Here is a 23,610-nt window from a genome sequence, read left to right as displayed (position 1 = left end):
GTCTAATCCCTCTCTCCTGCTCACTCCCCATACCCTTTAATATCCCACTCAGTCTAATCCCTCTCTCCTGCTCACCCCCCATACCCTTTAATATCCCACCCAGTCTAATTCCACCCTCTTGCTCACCCCCCATATCCTTTAATATCCCACCCAGTCTAATCCCACTCTCCCCTCACTCCCCGTACCCTTTAATATCCCACCCAGTCTAATCCCTCTCTCCTGCTCACTCCCCATACCCTTTAATATCCCACCCAGTCTAATCCCTCTCTCCTGCTCACTCCCCATACCCTTTAATATCCCACCCAGTCTAATCCCCCTCTCCCCCCATACCCTTTAATATCCCACCCAGTCTAATCCCTCTCTCCCCCTCACTCCCCGTACCCTTTAATATCCCACCCAGTCTAATCCCACTCTCCCCCTCACTCCCCATACCCTTTAATATCCCACCCAGTCTAATCCCACTCTCCCGCTCACTCCCCATACCCTTTAATATCCCACCCAGTCTAATCCCACTCACTCGCTCACTCCCCATACCCTTTAATATCCCACCCAGTCTAATCCCACTCTCCCGCTCACTCCCCATACCCTTTAATATCCCACCCAGTCTAATCCCACTCACTCGCTCACTCCCCATACCCTTTAATATCCCACCCAGTCTAATCCCACTCTCCCGCTCACTCCCCGTACCCTTTAATATCCCACCCAGTCTAATCCCACTCTCCTGCTCACTCCCCGTACCCTTTAATATCCCACCCAGTCTAATCCCACTCTCCCCCTCACTTCCCCATACCCTTTAATATCCCACCCAGTCAAATCCCACTCTCCTGCTCACTCCCCGTACCCTTTAATATCCCACCCAGTCTAATCCCACTCTCCCCCTCACTCCCCATACCCTTTAATATCCCACCCAGTCTAATCCCACTCTCCTGCTCACTCCCCATACCCTTTAAAATTACTCTTTCTCAAACACCTAATTCCCCTTTAAAAGACTTAAAAGAACTAACCCATTCTTTTCCAGGACCTCATAACTGTGGAGCTCGTCCCCTCCCTCAATCCTCCCTTCCTCCTACAAAAGCCAAGTTGGCATCCCCACTTCCTGATGTTCCCTCATCTTCCCTCCTCCTCTTTCGAACCTTGCTGGCGTCCCGTAATTAAGGGCCTTGTTTTTTTCCCCTCCGCTACGCAATGAAAGAAAAATAAAGTTGAGTGTTTATCGTAAACTGAAGCCATTTGAGTGAAACCAAATCAGAAAGGTGGAATTCCCGAGCCCCCTCTCTCCTCCCTGATCGAGCCCCTAGTGTCAGTATTACCGGGGTATGAACATGGCCCAAAGATGTGGAGCTGTCCTTCACTCACCAAAGGCCCACACGTCAGATTTGCTGCTGAATCGAGCAAAGTTAAGAACTTCAGGAGGAGACCATCGCACAGGGAACTTAGAACCTTGTGAACTCGTGTACTCATCATCCAAGACGTACCTAATATAAAACATACCATCAGTCTGGGATCAAGGCTGCAGGCTTTCACCCACACAAACCCAAACCATAGATAGACCCCAAAAGAAAGAACAAAATGAAGACTTGCATTTCTATAGCACCTTTCATGACCTCAGGATGTCCCAAAGAGCTTCACAGCCAATGAAGTATTTTGAAGTGTACTCACTGTTGTAATGTCGGAAACACGGCAGCCAATTCAGGCACAGCAAGATCCCACAAACAGCAATGTGATAATGAGCAGATAATCTGTTTTAGTGATGTTGGTTGAGGGTTAAATATTGTCCAGGACACCGGGGAGAACTCCCCTGCTCTTCTTCCAAATAGTGGCTGTGGGATCTTTAATATCCACCTGAGAGGGGGCCTTGGTTTAACGTCTCATCTGAAAGACAGCATCTCTGACGGTGCAGCACTCCCTCAGTACTGCACTGCAGTGTCAGCATGGATTATGGGCTCAAGTCTCTGGAGTGGGACTTGAACCTGTGACCTTCTGACTCAGAGGCGAGAGAGTGAGTGCTCCCACTCAGTCACGGGTGACACTTAAATCACTAAAACTTCCTTTAAACTGCCGTTGACTGATTCTGTCTCCACTCCTCCCTTGAAGGAGCTGCCTGTGGCTGGTCCACGGGCACTGCCCACCCTCCGATACTTTGTCCAAGCTACTGTTCGCCGAGCACGAGCCGTGACACTGAATGCCGGAGGGCTCCGAGTCACACCGAGTGCCGGAGGGCACCGAGTCACGCCGAGTGCCGGAGGGCACCGAGTCACGCCGAGTGCCGGAGGGCTCCGAGTCACGCCGAGTGCCGGAGGGCTCCGAGTCACGCCGAGTGCCGGAGGGCACCGAGTCACGCCGAGTGCCGGAGGGCTCCGAGTCACGCCGAGTGCCGGAGGGCTCCGAGTCACGCCGAGTGCCAGAGGGCTCCGAGTTACATTGAGTGCCGGAGGGCTCCGAGTTACATTGAGTGCCGGAGGGCTCCGAGTCACACCGAGTGCCGGAGGGCTCCGAGTTACATTGAGTGCCGGAGGGCTCCGAGTTACATTGAGTGCCGGAGGGCTCCGAGTTACACCGAGTGCCGGAGGGCTCCGAGTTACATTGAGTGCCGGAGGGCTCCGAGTCACGCCGAGTGCCGGAGGGCTCCGAGTCACGCCGAGTGCCGGAGGGCTCCGAGTCACGCCGAGTGCCGGAGGGCTCCGAGTCACGCCGAGTGCCGGAGGGCTCCGAGTCACATTGAGTGCCGGAGGGCTCCGAGTCACGCCGAGTGCCGGAGGGCTCCGAGTCACGCCGAGTGCCGGAGGGCTCCGAGTCACGCCGAGTGCCGGAGGGCTCCGAGTCACGCCGAGTGCCGGAGGGCTCCGAGTCACATTGAGTGCCGGAGGGCTCCGAGTCACGCCGAGTGCCGGAGGGCTCCGAGTCACGCCGAGTGCCGGAGGGCTCCGAGTTACATTGAGTGCCGGAGGGCTCCGAGTCACGCCGAGTGCCGGAGGGCTCCGAGTTACATTGAGTGCCGGAGGGCTCCGAGTCACGCCGAGTGCCGGAGGGCTCCGAGTCACGCCGAGTGCCGGAGGGCTCCGGGTCACGCCGAGTGCCGGAGGGCTCCGAGTCACGCCGAGTGCCGGAGGGCACCGAGTCACGCCGAGTGCCGGAGGGCTCCGAGTCACGCCGAGTGCCGGAGGGCTCCGAGTTACATTGAGTGCCGGATGGCTCCGAGTCACTCCGAGTGCCGGAGGGCTCCGAGTCACGCCGAGTGCCGGAGGGCTCCGAGTCACACCGAGTGCCGGAGGGCTCCGAGTTACATTGAGTGCCGGAGGGCTCCGAGTCACTCCGAGTGCCGGAGGGCTCCGAGTCACGCCGAGTGCCGGAGGGCTCCGAGTTACATTGAGTGCCGGAGGGCTCCGAGTCACGCCGAGTGCCGGAGGGCTCCGAGTTACATTGAGTGCCGGAGGGCTCCGAGTCACACCGAGTGCCGGAGGGCTCCGAGTCACACCGAGTGCCGGAGGGCTCCGAGTTACATTGAGTGCCGGAGGGCTCCGAGTCACTCCGAGTGCCGGAGGGCTCCGAGTTACATTGAGTGCCGTAGGGCTCCGAGTTACATTGAGTGCCGGAGGGCTCCGAGTCACTCCGAGTGCCGGAGGGCTCCGAGTTACATTGAGTGCCGTAGGGCTCCGAGTTACATTGAGTGCCGGAGGGCTCCGAGTCACTCCGAGTGCCGGAGGGCTCCGAGTCACGCCGAGTGCCGGAGGGCTCCGAGTCACTCCGAGTGCCGGAGGGCTCCGAGTTACATTGAGTGCCAGAGGGCTCCGAGTTACATTGAGTGCCGGAGGGCTCCGAGTCACTCCGAGTGCCGGAGGGCTCCGAGTTACATTGAGTGCCGTAGGGCTCCGAGTCACGCCGAGTGCCGGAGGGCTCCGAGTTACATTGAGTGCCGGAGGGCTCCGAGTCACGCCGAGTGCCGGAGGGCTCCGAGTCACTCTGAGTGCCGGAGGGCTCCGAGTCACGCCGAGTGCCAGCAGGGGATGCTGGGCAGCGAGCAGGAGAGGGAACGCAGCATCACCTTCCCCCGATCCAACTGCAGTGCCGGCCAGTGCCCCGGGTGAGCTCAGTTATCCTGCACAGGCCAGGCATTGAACCTGGAGCCTTCTTGGTCTGTATTCACCCACTGAGCTGGTGGGTGGACGGGGAGTTCGGGTTAATGGCCAGTTTTAGTAGCTAAACATCTACAGGCCCACATTAATGTGATGGCAGGCAAAGATGATGCAAGTCACTCGATATAATGCTGAATGTATTCAGTGCAGGCCGATCAGGCCCTGGGCAGGTTAATAAACACACCCTTACTGTGCTGCAGCTGTTTGTTCAAACATACAGAAATCAACAGCCCCCTGTGACCTGCACAGACTTCAGGATACCAAGAGATGGTGTCAGAGTCAGATTGGGGTAACGATTCACTGACGGTTTGAGGTGTGGGAGCTTTGGTGCGACTTTTCTCTCACACCCAGAATTACTCTCACTCCCCGAGTTACTCTCACTCCCCGAGTTACTCTCACTCCCCGAGTTACTCTCGCCTTGAATTACCCTCTCACAGCCCAAGTTACTCTCACACCCCGAGTTACTGTCCCATCCCGAGTTACTCTCCCACCCTGAGTTACTCTCACACCCCGAGTTTCTCTCACCCTGAATTACTCTCTCTTACCCCGAGTTACTCTCTCACCCCGAGTTACTTTCTCATCCCGAGATACTCTCTAATCCCGAGATACTCTCTAATCCCGAGATACTCTCTAATCCCGAGATACTCTCTCACGAGTTACTCATACACCCCTAGTTTCTCGCACACCCCGCGTTATTCTCACCCTGCCCGTGTTACTCTCACACTGCCCGTGTTACTCTCACACACCCCGAGTTACTCTCACACCCCGAGTTACTCTCACACATCCCGAGTTACTCTCCCACACCCCGAATTACTCTCACACCCTGAGTTACTCACACCCTGAGTTACTCACACCCTGAGTTACTCTCACACTCCCCAAGTTACTCTCACACACCCCAAGTTATTCTCACACACCCCAAGTTACTCTCATACCGCGAGTTACTCTCACACCCCGAGTTACTCTCACACACCCCGAGTTACTCTCACACACCCCAAGTTATTCTCACACACCCCAAGTTATTCTCACACACCCCAAGTTATTCTCACACACCCCAAGTTACTCTCATACCGCGAGTTATTCTCACACCCCGAGTTACTCTCACACACCCTGAGTTACTCACACCCTGAGTTACTCTCACACTCCCCAAGTTACTCTCACACACCCCAAGTTATTCTCACACACCCCAAGTTATTCTCACACACCCCAAGTTACTCTCATACCGCGAGTTATTCTCACACCCCGAGTTACTCTCACACACCCCGAGTTACTCTCACACACCCCAGGTTACTCTCACACACCCCGAGTTACTCTCACACCGCGAGTTACTCTCACACCGCGAGTTACTCACACACCCCGAGTTACTCTCTCACACCCCGAGTTACTCTCACACCACGAGTTACTCTCACACCACGAGTTACTCTCACACACCCCAAGTTACTCTCACACATCCCGAGTTACTCTCACACATCCCGAGTTACTCTCACGCACCCCGAGTTACTCTCACACCCTGAGTTATTCTCACTCTCCGAGTTACTCTCTCACCCCTCAAATTACTCTCTCATCCCAAGTTTCTCTCACACTCCGAGTTACTCTCTCACCCCTCAAATTACTCTCTCATCCCAAGTTACTCTCACACTCCAAGTTACTCTCACACACCCCGAGTTACTCTCTCATCCCGAGTTACTCTCACACACCCCGAGTTACTCTCACACACCCCGAGTTACTCTCACACACCCCGAGTTACTCTCACACACCCCGAGTTACTCTCACATCCTGAGTTATTCTCACACCCTGAGTTATTCTCACACTCCGAGTTAGTCTCTCACCCCTCAAATTACTCTCTCATCCCAAGTTACTCTCACACATCCCGAATTACTCTCACACACCCCGAGTTACTCTCACACACCTCGAGTTACTCTCTCACCCCTCAAATTACTCTCTCATCCCAAGTTACTCTCACACATCCCGAATTACTCTCACACACCCCGAGTTACTCTCACACACCCCGAGTTACTCTCACACCCTGAGTTATTCTCACACCCTGAGTTATTCTCACACTCCGAGTTAGTCTCTCACCCCTCAAATTACTCTCTCATCCCAAGTTACTCTCACACATCCCGAATTACTCTCACACACCCCGAGTTACTCTCACACACCCCGAGTTATTCTCACACTCCGAGTTAGTCTCTCACCCCTCAAATTACTCTCTCATCCCAAGTTACTCTCACACACCCCGAGTTACTCTCACACATCCCGAGTTACTCTCACACATCCCGAGTTACTCTCACGCACCCCGAGTTACTCTCACACCCTGAGTTATTCTCACTCTCGGAGTTACTCTCTCACCCCTCAAATTACTCTCTCATCCCAAGTTTCTCTCACACTCCGAGTTACTCTCTCACCCCTCAAATTACTCTCTCATCCCAAGTTACTCTCACACTCCGAGTTACTCTCACACACCCCGAGTTACTCTCTCATCCCGAGTTACTCTCACACACCCCGAGTTACTCTCACACACCCCGAGTTACTCTCACACACCCCGAGTTATTCTCACACACCCCGAGTTAGTCTCTCACCCCTCAAATTACTCTCTCATCCCAAGTTACTCTCACACATCCCGAATTACTCTCACACACCCCGAGTTACTCTCACACACCCCGAGTTACTCTCACACTCCGAGTTACTCTCTCACCCCTCAAATTACTCTCTCATCCCAAGTTTCTCTCACACATCCCGAATTACTCTCACACACCCCGAGTTACTCTCACACCCTGAGTTATTCTCACACCCTGAGTTATTCTCACACTCCGAGTTAGTCTCTCACCCCTCAAATTACTCTCTCATCCCAAGTTACTCTCACACACCCCGAGTTACTCTCACACACCCCGAGTTATTCTCACACTCCGAGTTAGTCTCTCACCCCTCAAATTACTCTCTCATCCCAAGTTACTCTCACACACCCCGAGTTACTCTCACACACCCCGAGTTAGTCTCACACTCCGAGTTACTCTCTCACCCCTCAAATTACTCTCTCATCCCAAGTTTCTCTCACACATCCCGAATTACTCTCACACACCCCAAGTTACTCTCACACACCCCAAGTTACTCTCACACACCCCAAGTTACTCTCATACCGCGAGTTATTCTCACACCCCGAGTTACTCTCACACACCCTGAGTTACTCTCACACACCCCAGGTTACTCTCACACACCCCAGGTTACTCTCACACACCCCGAGTTACTCTCACACCGCGAGTTACTCTCACACCGCGAGTTACTCACACACCCCGAGTTACTCTCTCACACCCCGAGTTACTCTCACACCGCGAGTTACTCTCACACACCCCAAGTTACTCTCACACATCCCGAGTTACTCTCACACATCCCGAGTTACTCTCACGCACCCCGAGTTACTCTCACACCCTGAGTTATTCTCACTCTCCGAGTTACTCTCTCACCCCTCAAATTACTCTCTCATCCCAAGTTTCTCTCACACTCCGAGTTACTCTCTCACCCCTCAAATTACTCTCTCATCCCAAGTTACTCTCACACTCCGAGTTACTCTCACACACCCCGAGTTACTCTCTCATCCCGAGTTACTCTCACACGCCCCGAGTTACTCTCACACACCCCGAGTTACTCTCACACACCCCGAGTTACTCTCACATCCTGAGTTATTCTCACACCCTGAGTTATTCTCACACTCCGAGTTAGTCTCTCACCCCTCAAATTACTCTCTCATCCCAAGTTACTCTCACACATCCCGAATTACTCTCACACACCCCGAGTTACTCTCACACACCCCGAGTTACTCTCACACACCCCGAGTTACTCTCACACACCCCGAGTTACTCTCACACACCCCGAGTTACTCTCACACACCCCGAGTTACTCTCACACTCCGAGTTACTCTCTCACCCCTCAAATTACTCTCTCATCCCAAGTTTCTCTCACACATCCCGCATTACTCTCACACACCCCAAGTTACTCTCACACACCCCAAGTTACTCTCACACACCCCAAGTTACTCTCACACCCTGAGTTATTCTCGCACTCCGAGTTACTCTCTCACCCCTCAAATTACTCTCTCATCCCAAATTACTCTCACACATCCCGAATTACTCTCACACACCCCGAGTTACTCTCACACACCCCGAGTTACTCTCACACACCCCGAGTTACTCTCACACACCCCAAGTTACTCTCACACACCCCAAGTTACTCTCACACACCCTGAGTTATTCTCACACCCTGAGTTATTCTCACACCCTGAGTTATTCTCACACCCTGAGTTATTCTCACACTCCGAGTTACTCTCTCACCCCTCAAATTACTCTCTCATCCCAAGTTACTCTCACACTCTGAGTTACTCTCACCCCTCAAATTACTCTCTCATCCCAAGTTACTCTCACACACCCCGAGTTACTCTCACACATCCCGAGTTAGTCTCACACATCCCGAGTTAGTCTCACACCCTGAGTTAGTCTCACACCCTGAGTTAGTCTCACACCCTGAGTTAGTCTCACACCCTGAGTTAGTCTCAGACTCCGAGTTACTCTCTCACCCCTCAAATTACTCTCTCATCCCAAGTTACTCTCACACACCCCAAGTTACTTTCACACCCTGAGTAACTCTCACACAACTGAGTTACTTTCTCACCCGGAGTTACTTTCACACTCCGTGTTACTCACCACACCCCAAGTTACTCTCACACACCCGAGTTATTTACCACACACCACAATCAGCACAGTCAGTGTTTGCTCACAGGCCCCAACTACACCACACTGACTGAGGAATAGCGAGTGACCCCACACCAGCCCATGCCAAGCGACTGGTCGTTTCAGGAGATAGGCTCCAAAAACAAGCACCCTCAACACAAAGTCCAAGACTCGTGAACGAGGAAACTGCTGCTCACCTGCTCAGACCGAAGTCTGATACCTTCACAATCCCAGCCTCATCAACCAAGCAGTTCCTGGCAGCCTGAGGTAATAAAACAGAGAAGAGGATTGGTCAGGAACCTGAGTGGATTGTCCTGGAAAAACCTGCCCCGGCTGCTCATCACTCCCTGTTCAAGAAACACTTCCTGACAGTCACACTAAGAACTGGTGTAGTGGTTGTGTTACTGGACTAATAACCTGAAGAATGTGAGTTCAGAATCCCACCATGGGAATTCAGTTCCAAAAATCTGGAAATAAACAGCTGGTATCAGTAAAAGTGACCATGAAACTACAGATCGTTGTAAAAACCCAACTGGTTCACTAATGTCCTTTAGGGGAGGAAACCTGCCGTCCTTACCCGGTCTGGGCCTATATGTGACTCCAGTCCCACAGCAATGTGGTTGACTCTTAAAGACCCTTTGAAGTGGTCTAGAAAATCAATCAGTTGTATGAAACCAGTCAGCTGTTCAAGAAGAAGGCTGACTCTCAGGGATGGGCAATAAATGGCAGCCTGGTCAGTGACACTTGTCTATACCAAACCGCATTCGCCACTGATCAGCTCAGGCACAACTCTTCTCCAGCTCCCATATTAAGATGCTCCCTGCCCCTGCTACTTCTAGCCCTCCCTTGCCAAACGACTGTGATTCCAGGTCTTTAGTCTATACCGGGAAGGGGCACCAAACTCCGCACCGCCCCATCGCGACCTTGCAACCCCACCCTCTGCTTCCTTTCCTTCAATTGTAAACAATTTTACAACACCAAGTTATAGTCCAACGATTTTTATTTGAAATCTACAAGCTTTCGGAGGCTTCCTCCTTCCTCAGGTAAATGTTCAGGAGCTCCTCGAAGCCTACGCATTTATACATATAGAACAATACATGGTGTTTACAGACTGCCCCTGCAACTGCCCGTTGCCAAGGCAATCACCGTGTTCAGACAGAGAGGTGTCACCTACAGAACCCCCGAATACACATTCAACAAAAAAACAAACAGGAAAAAAAACAGAAAAACTCCAAGTGTGGCCTCACCAATGCCCTGTACAACTTGTTGAAGTTGTACAGGGCATTGGTGAGGCCACACTTGGAGTACTGTGTACAGTTCTGGTCACCCTATTATAGAAAGGATATTATTAAACTAGAAAGAGTGCAGAAAAGATTTACTAGGATGCTACCGGGACTTGATGGTTTGACTTACAGGGAGAGGTTAGACAGACTGGGACTTTTTTCCCTGGCGAGTAGGAGGTTAAGGAGTGATCTTATAGAAGTCTATAAAATAATGAGGGGCATAGATAAGGTCGATAGTCAAAATCTTTTCCCAACGGAAGGGGAGTCTATAACGAGGGGGCATAGATTTAAGGTGAGAGGGGAGAGATACAAAAGGGTCCAGAGGGGCAATTTTTTCACTCAAAGGGTGGTGAGTGTCTGGAACGAGCTGCCAGAGGCAGTAGTAGAGGCGGGTACAATTTTGTCTTTTAAAAAGCATTTGGACAGTTACATGGGTAAGATGGGTATAGAGGGATATGGGCCAAGTGCAGGCAATTGGGACTAGCTTAGTGGTATAAACTGGGCGACATGGACATGTTGGGCCGAAGGGCCTGTTTCCATGTTGTAACTTCTATGATTCTATGATTCTATGAAAGAGAGAGAGGCAGAAACATCCGGAAGGCAGAGAAAGCCAGCAAATGACTCATTATATTAAAAACAGATAGCTTTTGTTCGCTAGTGGGGTAACGTGTAGCGTGACATGAACCCAAGATCCCGGTTGAGGCCGTCCTCATGGGTGCGGAACTTGGCTATCAATTTCTGCTCGACGATTTTGCGTTGTCGTGTGTCTCGAAGGCCGCCTTGGAGAACGCTTACCCGAAGATTGGTGGCTGAATGTCCTTGACTGCTGAAGTGTTCCCCGACTGGGAGGGACCCCTCCTGTCTGGCGATTGTTGTGCGGTGTCTGTTCATCCGTTGTCGCAGTGTCTGCATGGTCTCGCCAATGTACCATGCTCCGGGGCATCCTTTCCTGCAGCGTATGAGGTAGACAACGTTGGACAGGCCCTGCGAATACACAGGGTCTGCTCAGACGAGGAGGAACGCGATGGGCACCTACAGACTCTGAAAGACGCCCTGGTAAGAACGGGATATGACGCTCGACTCATCGATCGACAGTTCCGAAGGGCCACAGCGAAAAATCGCATAGACCTCCTCGGAAGACTAACACGGGACGCAACCAACAGAGTGCCCTTCGTCGTCCAGTACTTCCCCGGAGTGGAGAAACTACACCATGTTCTCCGCAGCCTTCAACATGTCATCAATGAGGACAAACACCTCGCTATGGCCATCCCCACACCTCCACTACTCGCCTTTAAACAGCCACCCAACCTCAAACAGACCATCGTTCGCAGCAAACTACCTAGCTTTCAGGAGAACAGCGTCCACGACACCACACAACCCTGCCACGGTAACCTCTGCAAGACATGCCAGATCATCGACACAGATACCACCATCACACGAGAGGACACCACCCACCAGGTGCACGGTTCATACTCCTGTGACTCGGCCAACGTTGTCTACCTCATACGTTGCAGGAAAGGATGCCCCAGAGCATGGTACATTGGCGAGACCATGCAGACACTGCGACAACGGATGAACGGACACCGTGCAACAATCGCCAGACAGGAGGGTTCCCTCCCAGTCGGGGAACACTTCAGCAGTCAGGGACATTCAGCCACCGATCTTCGGGTAAGCGTTCTCCAAGGCGGCCTTCGAGACACACGACAACGCAAAATCGTCGAGCAGAAATTGATAGCCAAGTTCCGCACCCATGAGGACGGCCTCAACCGGGATCTTGGGTTCATGTCACGCTACACGTTACCCCACTAGCAAACAAAAGCTATCTGTTTTTAATATAATGGGTCATTTGCTGGCTTTCTCTGCCTTCCGGATGTTTCTGCCTCTCTCTCTCTCTGTTTTTTTTTCCTGTTTGTTTTTTTGTTGAATGTGTATTCGGGGGTTCTGTAGATGACACCTCTCTGTCTGAACACGGTGATTGCCTTGGCAACGGGCAGTTGCAGGGGCAGTCTGTAAACACCATGTATTGTTCTATATGTATAAATGCGTAGGCTTCGAGGAGCTCCTGAACATTTACCTGAGGAAGGAGGAAACCTCCGAAAGCTTGTAGATTTCAAATAAAAATCGTTGGACTATAACTTGGTGTTGTAAAATTGTTTACAATTGTCAACCCCAGTCCATCACCGGCATCTCCACATCATGGCTACCATCCTTTCCTTCAGACAGCTAATAATCCGCATCCTTACTTACAGAGCAGCCTCTCATATGATACATTTCCCAAGGTCTTTAGACAGTTTATGAATCCCATCTGCAACCCAGAATCTCATCTCCTCACAAAGACTATGAGGCTAGTTGGCCAAGAATTAACACCCGAAAACAATGTTGGCTGTTATTTATTACGTCATGTTTGCAGATATGGTTCTGTTTATGTGTCTGTAGTTCCCAGATGTGAGTCTAATGGATCTGTAGTTCCCAGATGTGATTCTAATGGATCTGTAGTTCCCAGGTGTGAGTCTAATGGGTCTGTAGTTCCCAGGTGTGACTCTCTAATGGGTCTGTAGTTCCCAGGTGTGATTCAAATGGGTCTGCAATTCCCAGATGTTACTCTAATGTATCTGTAGTTCCCAGGTGTGATTCTAATGTGTCTGTAGATCCCAGGTGTGTCTCCAATGGGTCTGTAGTTCCCAGGTGTGACTCTCTAATGGGTCTGTAGATCCCAGGTGTGATTCTAATGGGTCTGTAGTTCCCAGTTGTGATTCTAATGGATCTGTAGTTCCCAGGTGTGATTCTATTGGATCTGTAGATCCCAGGTGTGATTCTATTGGATCTGTAGATCCCAGGTGTGATTCTATTGGATCTGTAGTTCCCAGGTGTGATACTAATGGTTCTGTCATTCCCAGATGTGACTCTCTAATGGGTCTGTGTTTCCCAGATGTAATTCTAATGGGTCTGTAGTTTCCAGATGTGATTCTACTGGGTCTGTAGTTTCCAGGTGTGATTCCACTGAGTCTGTAGAATTTCTAATGCGTCCGCAGTTTCCAAATGTGAGTCTCGACTGGGTCTGTGCACCCCAGCTCTGACTCGAATGGGCCTGTAGTTCCCAGTTGTGTCTCTCTAATGGGTATTTATTTCCCTGGTGTGTCTCTCTAAAGGTCTGCAGTCCCCAGATGTAAACATAATGGGTCTGTAGTTCCCAGGTGTGTCCCTAATCGGTCTGTAGTTCCCTGTAGTGTGATTCTAATGGGTCTGTAGTTGCCAGATGTGAATCTTTACTGGGTCAGTAGTTCCCAGATGTGATTTTAATGGACCTGCAGTTACCAAGAGTGATTCTAATGGGTTTGTAGTTCCCAGGTGTAAATCTAATGGATCTGTAGTTCCCAGGTGTGATTCAAATTCAGGAGGCTCTAGGGGGGAGGAGCTAAATACGATTAAAATCACTAAGGAATTGGTACTCAGTAAATTAATGGGACTCAAGGCGGATAAATCCCCTGGACCTGATGGCTTACATCCTAGGGTCTTGAGAGAAGTGGCAGTAGGGATTGTGGATGCTTTGGTAATAATTTTCCAAAATTCTCTGGACTCGGCAAAGGTCCCGGCAGATTGGAAAACTGCTAATGTAACACCCTTATTTAAAAAGGGTAGTAGGCAGAAGGCTGGAAATTATAGACCAGTTAGCCTAACATCTGTGGTGGGTAAAATTTTGGAGTTTATTATTAAGGAGACAGTAGCGGAACATTTGGATAAACATAATTTAATAGGACAAAGTCGGCATGGCTTTACGAAGGGGAAGTCATGTCTGACAAATTTGCTTGAGTTCTTTGAGGACATAACGTACAGGGTGGATAAAGGGGAACCAGTGGACGTAGTGTATTTAGACTTCCAGAAGGCATTCGACAAGGTGCCACATAAAAGATTATTGCTCAAGATAAAGAATCACTGGATTGGGAGTAATATTCTGGCATGGGTGGAGGATTGGTTATCTAACAGGAAGCAGAGAGTTGGGATAAATGGTTCATTCTCGGACTGGCAACCAGTAGCCAGTGGTGTTCCGCAGGGGTCGGTGCTGGGTCCCCAACTCTTTACAATCTATATTAACGATTTGGAGGAGGGGACCGAGTGTAACATATCAAAGTTTGCAGATGATAGAAAGATGGGAGGGAAAGTAGAGAGTGAGGAGGACATAAAAAACCTACAAGGGGATATAGACAGGCTGGGTGAGTGGGCGGAGATTTAGCAGATATTGGAAAATGTGAGGTTATGCACTTTGGCAGGAAAAATCAGAAAGCAAGTTATTATCTTAATGGCGAGAAACTGGAAAGTACTGCAGTACAAAGGGATCTGGGGGTCCTAGTGCAAGAAAATCAAAAAGTTAGTATGCAGGTGCAGCAGGTGATCAAGAAGGCCAACGGAATGTTGGCTTTTATTGCTAGGGGGATAGAATATAAAAACAGGGAGGTATTGCTGCAGTTATATAAGGTATTGGTGAGACCGCACCTGGAATACTGCATACAGTTTTGGTCTCCATACTTAAGAAAAGACATACTTGCTCTCGAGGCAGTACAAAGAAGGTTCACTCGGTTAATCCCGGGGATGAGGGGGCGGACATATGAGGAGAGGTTGAGTAGATTGGGACTCTACTCATTGGAGTTCAGAAAAATGAGAGGCGATCTTATTGAAACATATAAGATTGTGAAGGGGCTTAATCGGGTGGATGCGGTAAGGATGTTCCCAAGGATGGGTGAAACTAGAACGAGGGGGCATAATCTTAGAATAAGGGGCTGCTCTTTCAAAACTGAGATGAGGAGAAACTTCTTCACTCAGAGGGTAGTAGGTCTGTGGAATTTGCTGCCCCAGGAAGCTGTGGAAGCTCCATCATTAAATAAATTTAAAACAGAAATAGACAGTTTCCTGGAAGTAAAGGGAATTAAGGGTTACGGGGAGCGGGCAGGAAATTGGACATGAATTTAGATTTGAGGTTAGGATCAGATCAGCCATGATCTTATTGAATGGCGGAGCAGGCTCGAGGGGCCGATTGGCCTGCTCCTGCTCCTATTTCTTATGTTCTTATGTTCTTATAAATATGTCTGTAGTTCCCAGATGTGAGTCTCTAATGGGTCTCTAGTTCCCAGGTGTGGTTCAAATGGATCTATAGTTCCCAGATGTGATTCTCTAATGGGTCTCAAGTTTCCAGTTGTAACTTTATGATGCATCTGTAGTTCCCAGATGTGACTCTAATGGGCCTGTATTTCCCAGATGTGAATCTAATGGTTCTGTAGTTCCCAGGTGTGACTCGAATGGGTCTGTAGTTCCTAGTTGTGACTCTCTAATAGGTTTGTATTTCCCAGATGTGACTCTCTAATGGGGTGTAGTTCACAGGTGTGAGTCTAATGGGTCTGTAGTTCCCAGATGTGACTCTAATGGGCCTGCAGTTCCCAGTTGTGAGTCTAATGGGTCTGTTGTTCCCAGATGTGACTCTCTAATGTGTCTGTAGTTCCCAGGTTTGTGTCTCTAATGGGTCAGCAGTTCCCAGATAATAGTCTCTAATGGGTCTGTAGTTCCCAGATGTGACTCTAATGAGTCTGTAGTTCCCAGGTGTGATTCTAATGGGTCCAAAGTTACCAGTTGTGATTATAATGGGTCTACAGCTCCCAGGTGTGATTCTATTGGGTCTGTAGTTCCCAGATGTGATTTTCTGATGGATCTATTGTTCCCAGGTGTGATTCTAATGAGTCTGTAGATCCCAGGATTGATTCTAATGGGTCTGTAGCTCCCAGGTGTGATTCTAATGGATCTGTAGTTCCCAGGTGTGATTCTAATGGATCTGTAGTTCCCAGATGTGACTTTCTGATGGATCTGTTGTTCCCAGATGTGAGTATAATGGGCCTGTATTTAACAGATGTGAATCTCTAATGGGTCTGTAGTTTCCAGTTGTGAGTTTTTGATGGATCTATTGTTCCCAGATGTGAATCTAATGGGCCTGTATTTCCCAGATGTGAATCTAATGGGTCTGTAGTTCCCAGTTGTGATTCTAATGTTTCTGTAGTTCCGAGATGTGAGTCCCTCATGTGTCTATATTTCCCAGGTTTGTGTCTCTAATGGGTCAGCAGTTCCCAGATAATAGTCTCTAATGAGTCTGTAGATCCTAGATGTGATTCTAATGGGCCTGTAGTTCCCAGGTGTGATTCTAATGGATCTGTTGTTCCCAGATGTGACTCTAATGGGCCTGTATTTCCCAGATGAGAATCTCTAATGGGTCTATAGTTCCCCAATGTGAGTCTAATCAGTCTGTAGTTCCCAGGTGTGATTCTAATGGGCCTGTAGTTCCCAATTATGATTCTAATGGGCCTGTATTTCCCAGATGTGAATCTCTAATGGGCTTGTATTTCCCAGATGTGACTGTAATAGGTCTGTATTTCCCAGATGTGACTCTAATGGGGTAGCTGCCAGGTGTGACTCTAATGTGTCTGTAGTTCCCAGTTGTGATTCTAATGGATCTGTAGTTCCCAGCTGTGATTCTACTGGTTCTGTAGTCCCCAGATGTGACTCTCTGATGGGTTTGCAGTTCCCATGTGTGTTTCTAATGAGTCTGTAGTTCCCAGGTGTGATTCTAATGGGTCTGTAGTTCCCAGGTGTGACTCTCCAATGGATCTGTAGTTCCCAGGTGTGATTCTCATGGGTCTGTAGTTCCCAGGTGTGACTCTCCAATGGATCTGTAGTTCCCAGGTGTGATTCTCATGGGTCTGTAGTTCCCAGGTGTGACTCTCCAATGGGTCTGTAGTTCCCAGGTGTGACTCTCCAATGGATCTGTAGTTCCCAGGTGTGATTCTCATGGGTCTGTAGTTCCCAGGTGTGACTCTCCAATGGATCTGTAGTTCCCAGGTGTGATTCTCATGGGTCTGTAGTTCCCAGGTGTGACTCTCCAATGGGTCTGTAGTTCCCAGGTGTGATTCTCATGGGTCTGTAGTTCCCAGGTGTGATTCTAATGGGTCTGTAGTTCCCAGGTGTGACTCTCCAATGGGTCTGTAGTTCCTAGGTGTGATTCTCATGGGTCTGTAGTTCCCAGGTGTGATTCTAATGGGTCTGTAGTTCCCAGGTGTGACTCTCTAATGGGTCTGTAGTTCCCAGATGTGACTCTCTAATGGGTCTGTAGTTCCCAGGTGTGATTCTAATGGGTCTGTAGTTCCCAGGTGTGACTCTCTAATGGGTCTGTAGTTCCCAGGTGTGACTCTCTAATGGGTCTGTAGTTCCCAGATGTGACATTAATGGGTCTGTAGTTCCCAGATGTGACATTAATGGGTCTGTAGTTCCCAGATGTGACATTAATGGGTCTGTAGTTCCCAGATGTGACATTAATGGGTCTGTAGTTCCCAGATGTGACATTAATGGGTCTGTAGTTCCCAGATGTGACATTAATGGGTCTGTAGTTCCCAGATGTGACATTAATGGGTCTGTAGTTCCCAGGTGTGACTCTCTAATGGGTCTGTAGTTCCCAGATGTGACATTAATGGGTCTGTTGTTCCCAGATGTGACTCTCTAATTTCGTGTTCCACCAATGGATGATCGACGTCCCGCGGCCTCACCGGATTCTGAAGCCGCAGTAACCGTGATGATGGCTCACCAGATAACTGATGCATTGCCGTCGGTAGATGTAAACAGCAGGAGGTTTGAATGGGGGCCGCACGATGTAGTTCTATACAGTGGCTGATATTTCTGTCCTTACCAGGTCCCTGTGCAGGAAGCTGTATGACTCCAAGTACGCCATCGCTTCACACACATCCTTGCTCATCTCCAGCAGTTGTAAGGTGCTCAGTTGTCTTCCGTATTTCTTCAGGTAATCCAATAAGCAACCGTTTGACATAAATTCAGTGACGATGTAGATTGGTCTTTGCTTTGTGCAGACGCCGTATAACTGCACCAACTTGGCATGTTTCAGTTTCCTGATAAAATGAGACAGGAACAGACTGACCATTCATATACTCAGGACACTTCACACATTTTCATTTTACAATACCCAGTGTCAGCATCAAACACTCCCAGGGCAGGTACAGTCCGGGTTAGATACAGAGTAAAGCTCCCTCTACACTGTCCCATCAAACACTCACAGGGCAGGTACAGCACGGGTTAGATACAGAGTAAAGCTCCCTCTACACTGTCCCATCAAACACTCCCAGGGCAGGTACAGCACGGGTTAGATACAGAGTAAAGCTCCCTCTACACTGTCCCATCAAACACTCCCAGGGCAGGTACAGCACGGGTTAGATACAGAGTAAAGCTCCCTCTACACTGTCCCATCAAACACTCCCAGGGCAGGTACAGCACGGGTTAGATACAGAGTAAAGCTCCCTCTACACTGTCCCATCAAACACTCCCAGGGCAGGTACAGGGTTAGATACGGAGTGAACTCCCTCTACACTGTCCCATCAAACACTCCCAGGGCAGGTACAGCAGTATTATATATGGTACCTAAGCTGTCGATCAGCCAGCTCAGCGACAGCTTCAAGCCTCACATTCCATTTTTGTCCAGATTTCTTTTACTCACATCATTGTTTCAGCCTCATCGATGAAATCGTCCTCAGACATGGAGCCCTCTTTGATCATTTTGATGGCGACCTCGTACTGGCCTCTCCATTTACCGTGTTTCACAACGCCAAACTGCCCGTTCCCCAACTCCTTCAGGAAAGTTAGGTCCACAGGATTGATCTCCCAGGCACCTGACAATGAAGGAACAAACATCAGCCTGGAATCCCAAACAAAGCAGAGTCAGGGGAGAGGGAATGGGGAGAATTCCAGGTTTCGGCAGGACCAATTTGTCTACAAATTTTATCATGATGATACTTATTATTCTGCTCCAATCCACAAGGACTGCTATTCTCTAATATACACCGGGGATGCTATTCTCTATAATATACACAGGGACTGCTCTTCTCAATAATATGCACAGGGGCTGCTATTCTCCATAATATACACAGGGGTTGTTATTCTTTATAATATACACAGGGACCGCTAGTCTCTACAATATACAAAGAGGTTGCTATTCTCCATAATACAGACAGGGCTGCTGTACTCCATAATATACACAGGGTTGCTATTTTCCATAATATACAAAGGGGCTGCTCTTCTCCATAATATACACACGGGTTGCTAGTCTCTATAATATACACACGGGTTGCTAGTCTCTATAATATACACATGGGTTGCTATTCGGTATAGTATACACAGGGCTCCAATTCTCTATAATATCCACAGGGCTGCTATTCTCCATAATATACACAAGGGCTACAGTTCTTTATAGTATACACATGGGCTGCTATTCTCCAATACACACATGGGCTGCTATTCTCCATAATATACATAGCAGCTGCTATTCTCTCGATTATACACAGGGTTTGCCATTCCCTATAATATACAAAGGGCAGTTATTTGGCATAGTATACTCAGGGGATGCTTTTCTCTAAAATATTCACAGTGAGTGCTATTCTCTATAATATACACAGGGGCTGCTATTCTCAATAGTGTACACAGGGGCTGATATTCTCCATAATATACACAAGGGCTGCTATTCTCCATAATATACACAAGGGCTGCTATTCTCCATAATATACACAAGGGCTGCTATTCTCTATAATATACACAAGGGCTGCTATTCTCCATAATATACACAAGGGCTGCTATTCTCCATAATATACACAGGGGCTGCTATTCTCCATAATGTACACAGGGCTGCTATTCTCCATAATGTACACAGGGCTGCTATTCTCCATAATGTACACAGGGGCTGCTATTCACCATAATATACACAAGGGCTGCTATTCTCCATAATATACACAGGGGCTGCTATTCTCCATAATGTACACAGGGCTGCTATTCTCCATAATGTACACAGGGCTGCTATTCACCATAATATACACAGGGGCTGCTGTTCTCCATAATATACACAGGGCTGCTATTCTCGTATTCACAGGGCGGCCATTCACCAACTTAAATACACAGGGGCTACTATTCTCCATAATATACACAGTGGCTGCTACTCTTTATAAAATACACAGTGGCTGCTATTCTCCATAATATATACAGGGCTGTTATTCTCCATAATATACACACGTGCTGCTGTTCTCTAATATAGTTTGCTATTCGCCACAATGTACACAGGGGCCACTATTCTTTATAATATATACAGGGGCTGTTGTTCTCCATAAAATACACAAATGCAGCTATTCTCTATAATATACACAGGGCTGCTATTCTCTATAATGTACACAGGGGCTGCTGTTCTCCATAATATACACTGTGGCTGCTATTCTCCATAATATACACTGGGCTGCTATCACCATAATATACACAGGGGCTACTATTCTCCATAATATACACAGGGGCAACTATTCTCTAATATACACAGGAGCTGCTATTCTCTATAATATACACAGGGCTGCTATTCTCCATAATATAAACAGTGGCTGCTATTCTCCAAAATATACGCAAGGGCTGCTATTCTCTATAATATATACAGGGGCTGCTATTCTCCAAAATATACGCAAGGGCTGCTATTCTCCATAACATACACAGGGACTGCTATTCTCTATAATATATACAGGGGCTGCTATTCTCCATAACATACACAGGGACTGCTATTCTCTATAATATATACAGGGGCTGCTATTCTCCATAACATACACAGGGACTGCTATTCTCTATAATATATACAGGGGCTGCTATTCTCCATGATTTAAACAGGGACTGCTATTCTCCATGATATATACAGGGGCTGCTATTCTCCATGATTTAAACAGGGACTGCTATTCTCCATGATATACACAGGGGCTGCTATTCTGTATAATCTACGCAGGGCTGCTATTCTCCATAACATACACAGATGCTGCTATTCTCTAATATACAGAGGGGCTGCTATTCTCTATACTATACACTGGGGCTGCTATTCTTTATAATATACACAGGGGCTGCTATTCACCATAATATAAAAAGGGACTGCTATTCTCTAATATACACAGGGGCTGCTGCTCTCCACAATATACACCTGGGCTGCTATTCTCCATAATATAAAAAGGGACTGCTATTCTCCATAATATATACAGGGGCTAATATTCTCTATAATATACACAGGGGCTGCTGTTCCCTATAATATACACAGGGGCTGCTATTCTCTATAATATACACAAGGGTTGCTATTCTCTATAATATACACAAGGGTTGCTATTCTCTATAATATACACAGGGGCTGCTATTCTCTATAATATACACAAGTGTTGCTATTCTCTATAATATACACAGGGGCTGCTATTCTCTATAATATACACAAGTGTTGCTATTCTCTATAATATATACAGGGGCTGCTATTCTCTATAATATACACAGGGCTGCTATTCTCCATAAAATACAAAGGGCTGCTATTCTCTATAATATACACAGGGGCTGCTATTCTCCATAAAATACACTGGTGCAGCTATTCTCTATAATATACACAGGGGCTGCTATTCTCTATAATATAAAAAGGGACTGCTATTCTCTATAATATACACAAGTGTTGCTATTCTCTATAATATACACAGGGGCTGCTATTCTTTATAATATACACACATGCTGCTGTTCTCTAATATAGTATGCTATTTGCCACAATGTACACAGGGGATGCTATTCTCTATTATACACAGGGGATGCTATTCTCTATCATACACAGGGGCTGCTATTCTCTATTATACACAGGGGCTGCTATTCTCTATTATAGACAGGGGCTGCTATTCTCTATTATACACAGGGGATGCTATTCTCTATTATACACAGGGGATGCTATTCTCTATTATACACAGGGGCTGCTATTCTCTATTATACACAGGGGATGCTATTCTCTATTATACACAGGGGATGCTATTCTCTATTATACACAGGGGATGCTATTCTCTATTATACACAGGGGATGCTATTCTCTATTATACACAGGGGATGCTATTCTCTATTATACACAGGGGCTGCTATTCTCTATTATACACAGGGGATGCTATTCTCTATCATACACAGGGGCTGCTATTCTCTATTATACACAGGGGCTGCTATTCTCTATTATACACAGGGGCTGCTATTCTCTATTATACACAGGGGCTGCTATTCTCTATTATAGACAGGGGCTGCTATTCTCTATTATACACAGGGGCTGCTATTCTCTATTATACACAGGGGATGCTATTCTCTATTATACACAGGGGATGCTATTCTCTATTATACACAGGGGATGCTATTCTCTATTATACACAGGGGATGCTATTCCTTATAATATATACAGGGCTGCTATTCTCCAAAATATACAATGGGCCACTATACTTTATAATATACACAGGGGCTGCAATTCTACATAATATAAAAAGGGACTGCTATTCTCTATAATATACACAAGGGTTGCTATTCTCTATAATATACACAGGTGCTGCTATTCTCTATAATATACACCGGGGCTGCTATTCTCGAATATACACAGGAGGTGCTACTCTCCATAATATACAAAGGGGCTAATATTCTTTATAATAATATACACAGGAGCTGCTTTTCTCTATTATATACAGAGGGGCTGATTTTCTCTATTATATACAGAGGGGCTGCTTTTCTTTATGGTATACACAGCGGCTGCTATTCTCTTTAATATACACAGGGCAGCTATTCTCTATCAGATACACAGGGCTGCTATTCTCCATAAAATACACAGGGCAGCTATTCTCTATAATATACACCGGGGCTGCTATTCTCTATAATATACACAGGGGCTGCTATTCTTTATAATATATGCAGGGCTGCTACTCTCCAAAATATACAAGGAGCTGCTATACTTTTAATATATTGTAAACAATTTTACAACACCAAGTTATAGTCCAGCAATTTTATTTTAAATTCACAAGCTTTCGGAGGCTACCTCCTTCCTCAGGTGAACGATGTGGAAGGAGGTAGCCTCCGAAAGCTTGTGAATTTAAAATAAAATTGCTGGACTATAACTTGGTGTTGTAAAATTGTTTACAATTGTCAACCCCAGTCCATCACCGGCATCTCCACATCTTAATTTTAATATACACAGGGGGCTGCTATTCTACACAATATAAAAAGGGACTGCTATTCTTTATAATATACACAGGGGCTGCTGTTCTCCATAATATACACCGGGGCTGCTATTCTTTATAATATATACAGGGCTGCTACTCTCCAAAATATACAAGGAGCTGCTATTCTTTAGAATATATACAGGGCTGCTATTATCCATAACATACAAAGGGATTGCTATTCTCTACAATATCCACAGGGGCTGCAGTTCTCTATAATATACACAAGGGCTGCTATTCTCTATAATATACAAAGGGATTGCTATTCTCTATAATATGAAAAGGGACTGGTATTCTCAATAATATACACAAGGGTTGCTATTCTCTAATATACACCGGGGCTGTTATTCTCTATAATATACACAGGGGCTGCTATTCTCTATAA

At 47.7% G+C, this 23,610-nt stretch overlaps 1 protein-coding gene across 1 annotated transcript in view; it reads right to left on the bottom strand.

The window, feature by feature from the left end:
* The window catches only part of btk (Bruton agammaglobulinemia tyrosine kinase), a 354,337-nt gene that overhangs the window by 30,997 nt on the left and 299,730 nt on the right, over positions 1-23,610 (bottom strand). Inside the window, 4 exon segments of the mRNA XM_067976821.1 lie at positions 1,357-1,475; positions 9,049-9,113; positions 17,852-18,068; positions 18,671-18,842. Coding sequence (XP_067832922.1) covers positions 1,357-1,475; positions 9,049-9,113; positions 17,852-18,068; positions 18,671-18,842 — 573 coding nt within the window.

The sequence above is a fragment of the Heptranchias perlo genome, assembly GCF_035084215.1.
Source record: "Heptranchias perlo isolate sHepPer1 chromosome 15 unlocalized genomic scaffold, sHepPer1.hap1 SUPER_15_unloc_1, whole genome shotgun sequence".
Taxonomy (NCBI): Eukaryota; Metazoa; Chordata; class Chondrichthyes; order Hexanchiformes; family Hexanchidae; genus Heptranchias; species Heptranchias perlo.
This window is presented reverse-complemented; position numbering and strand designations above follow the sequence as displayed.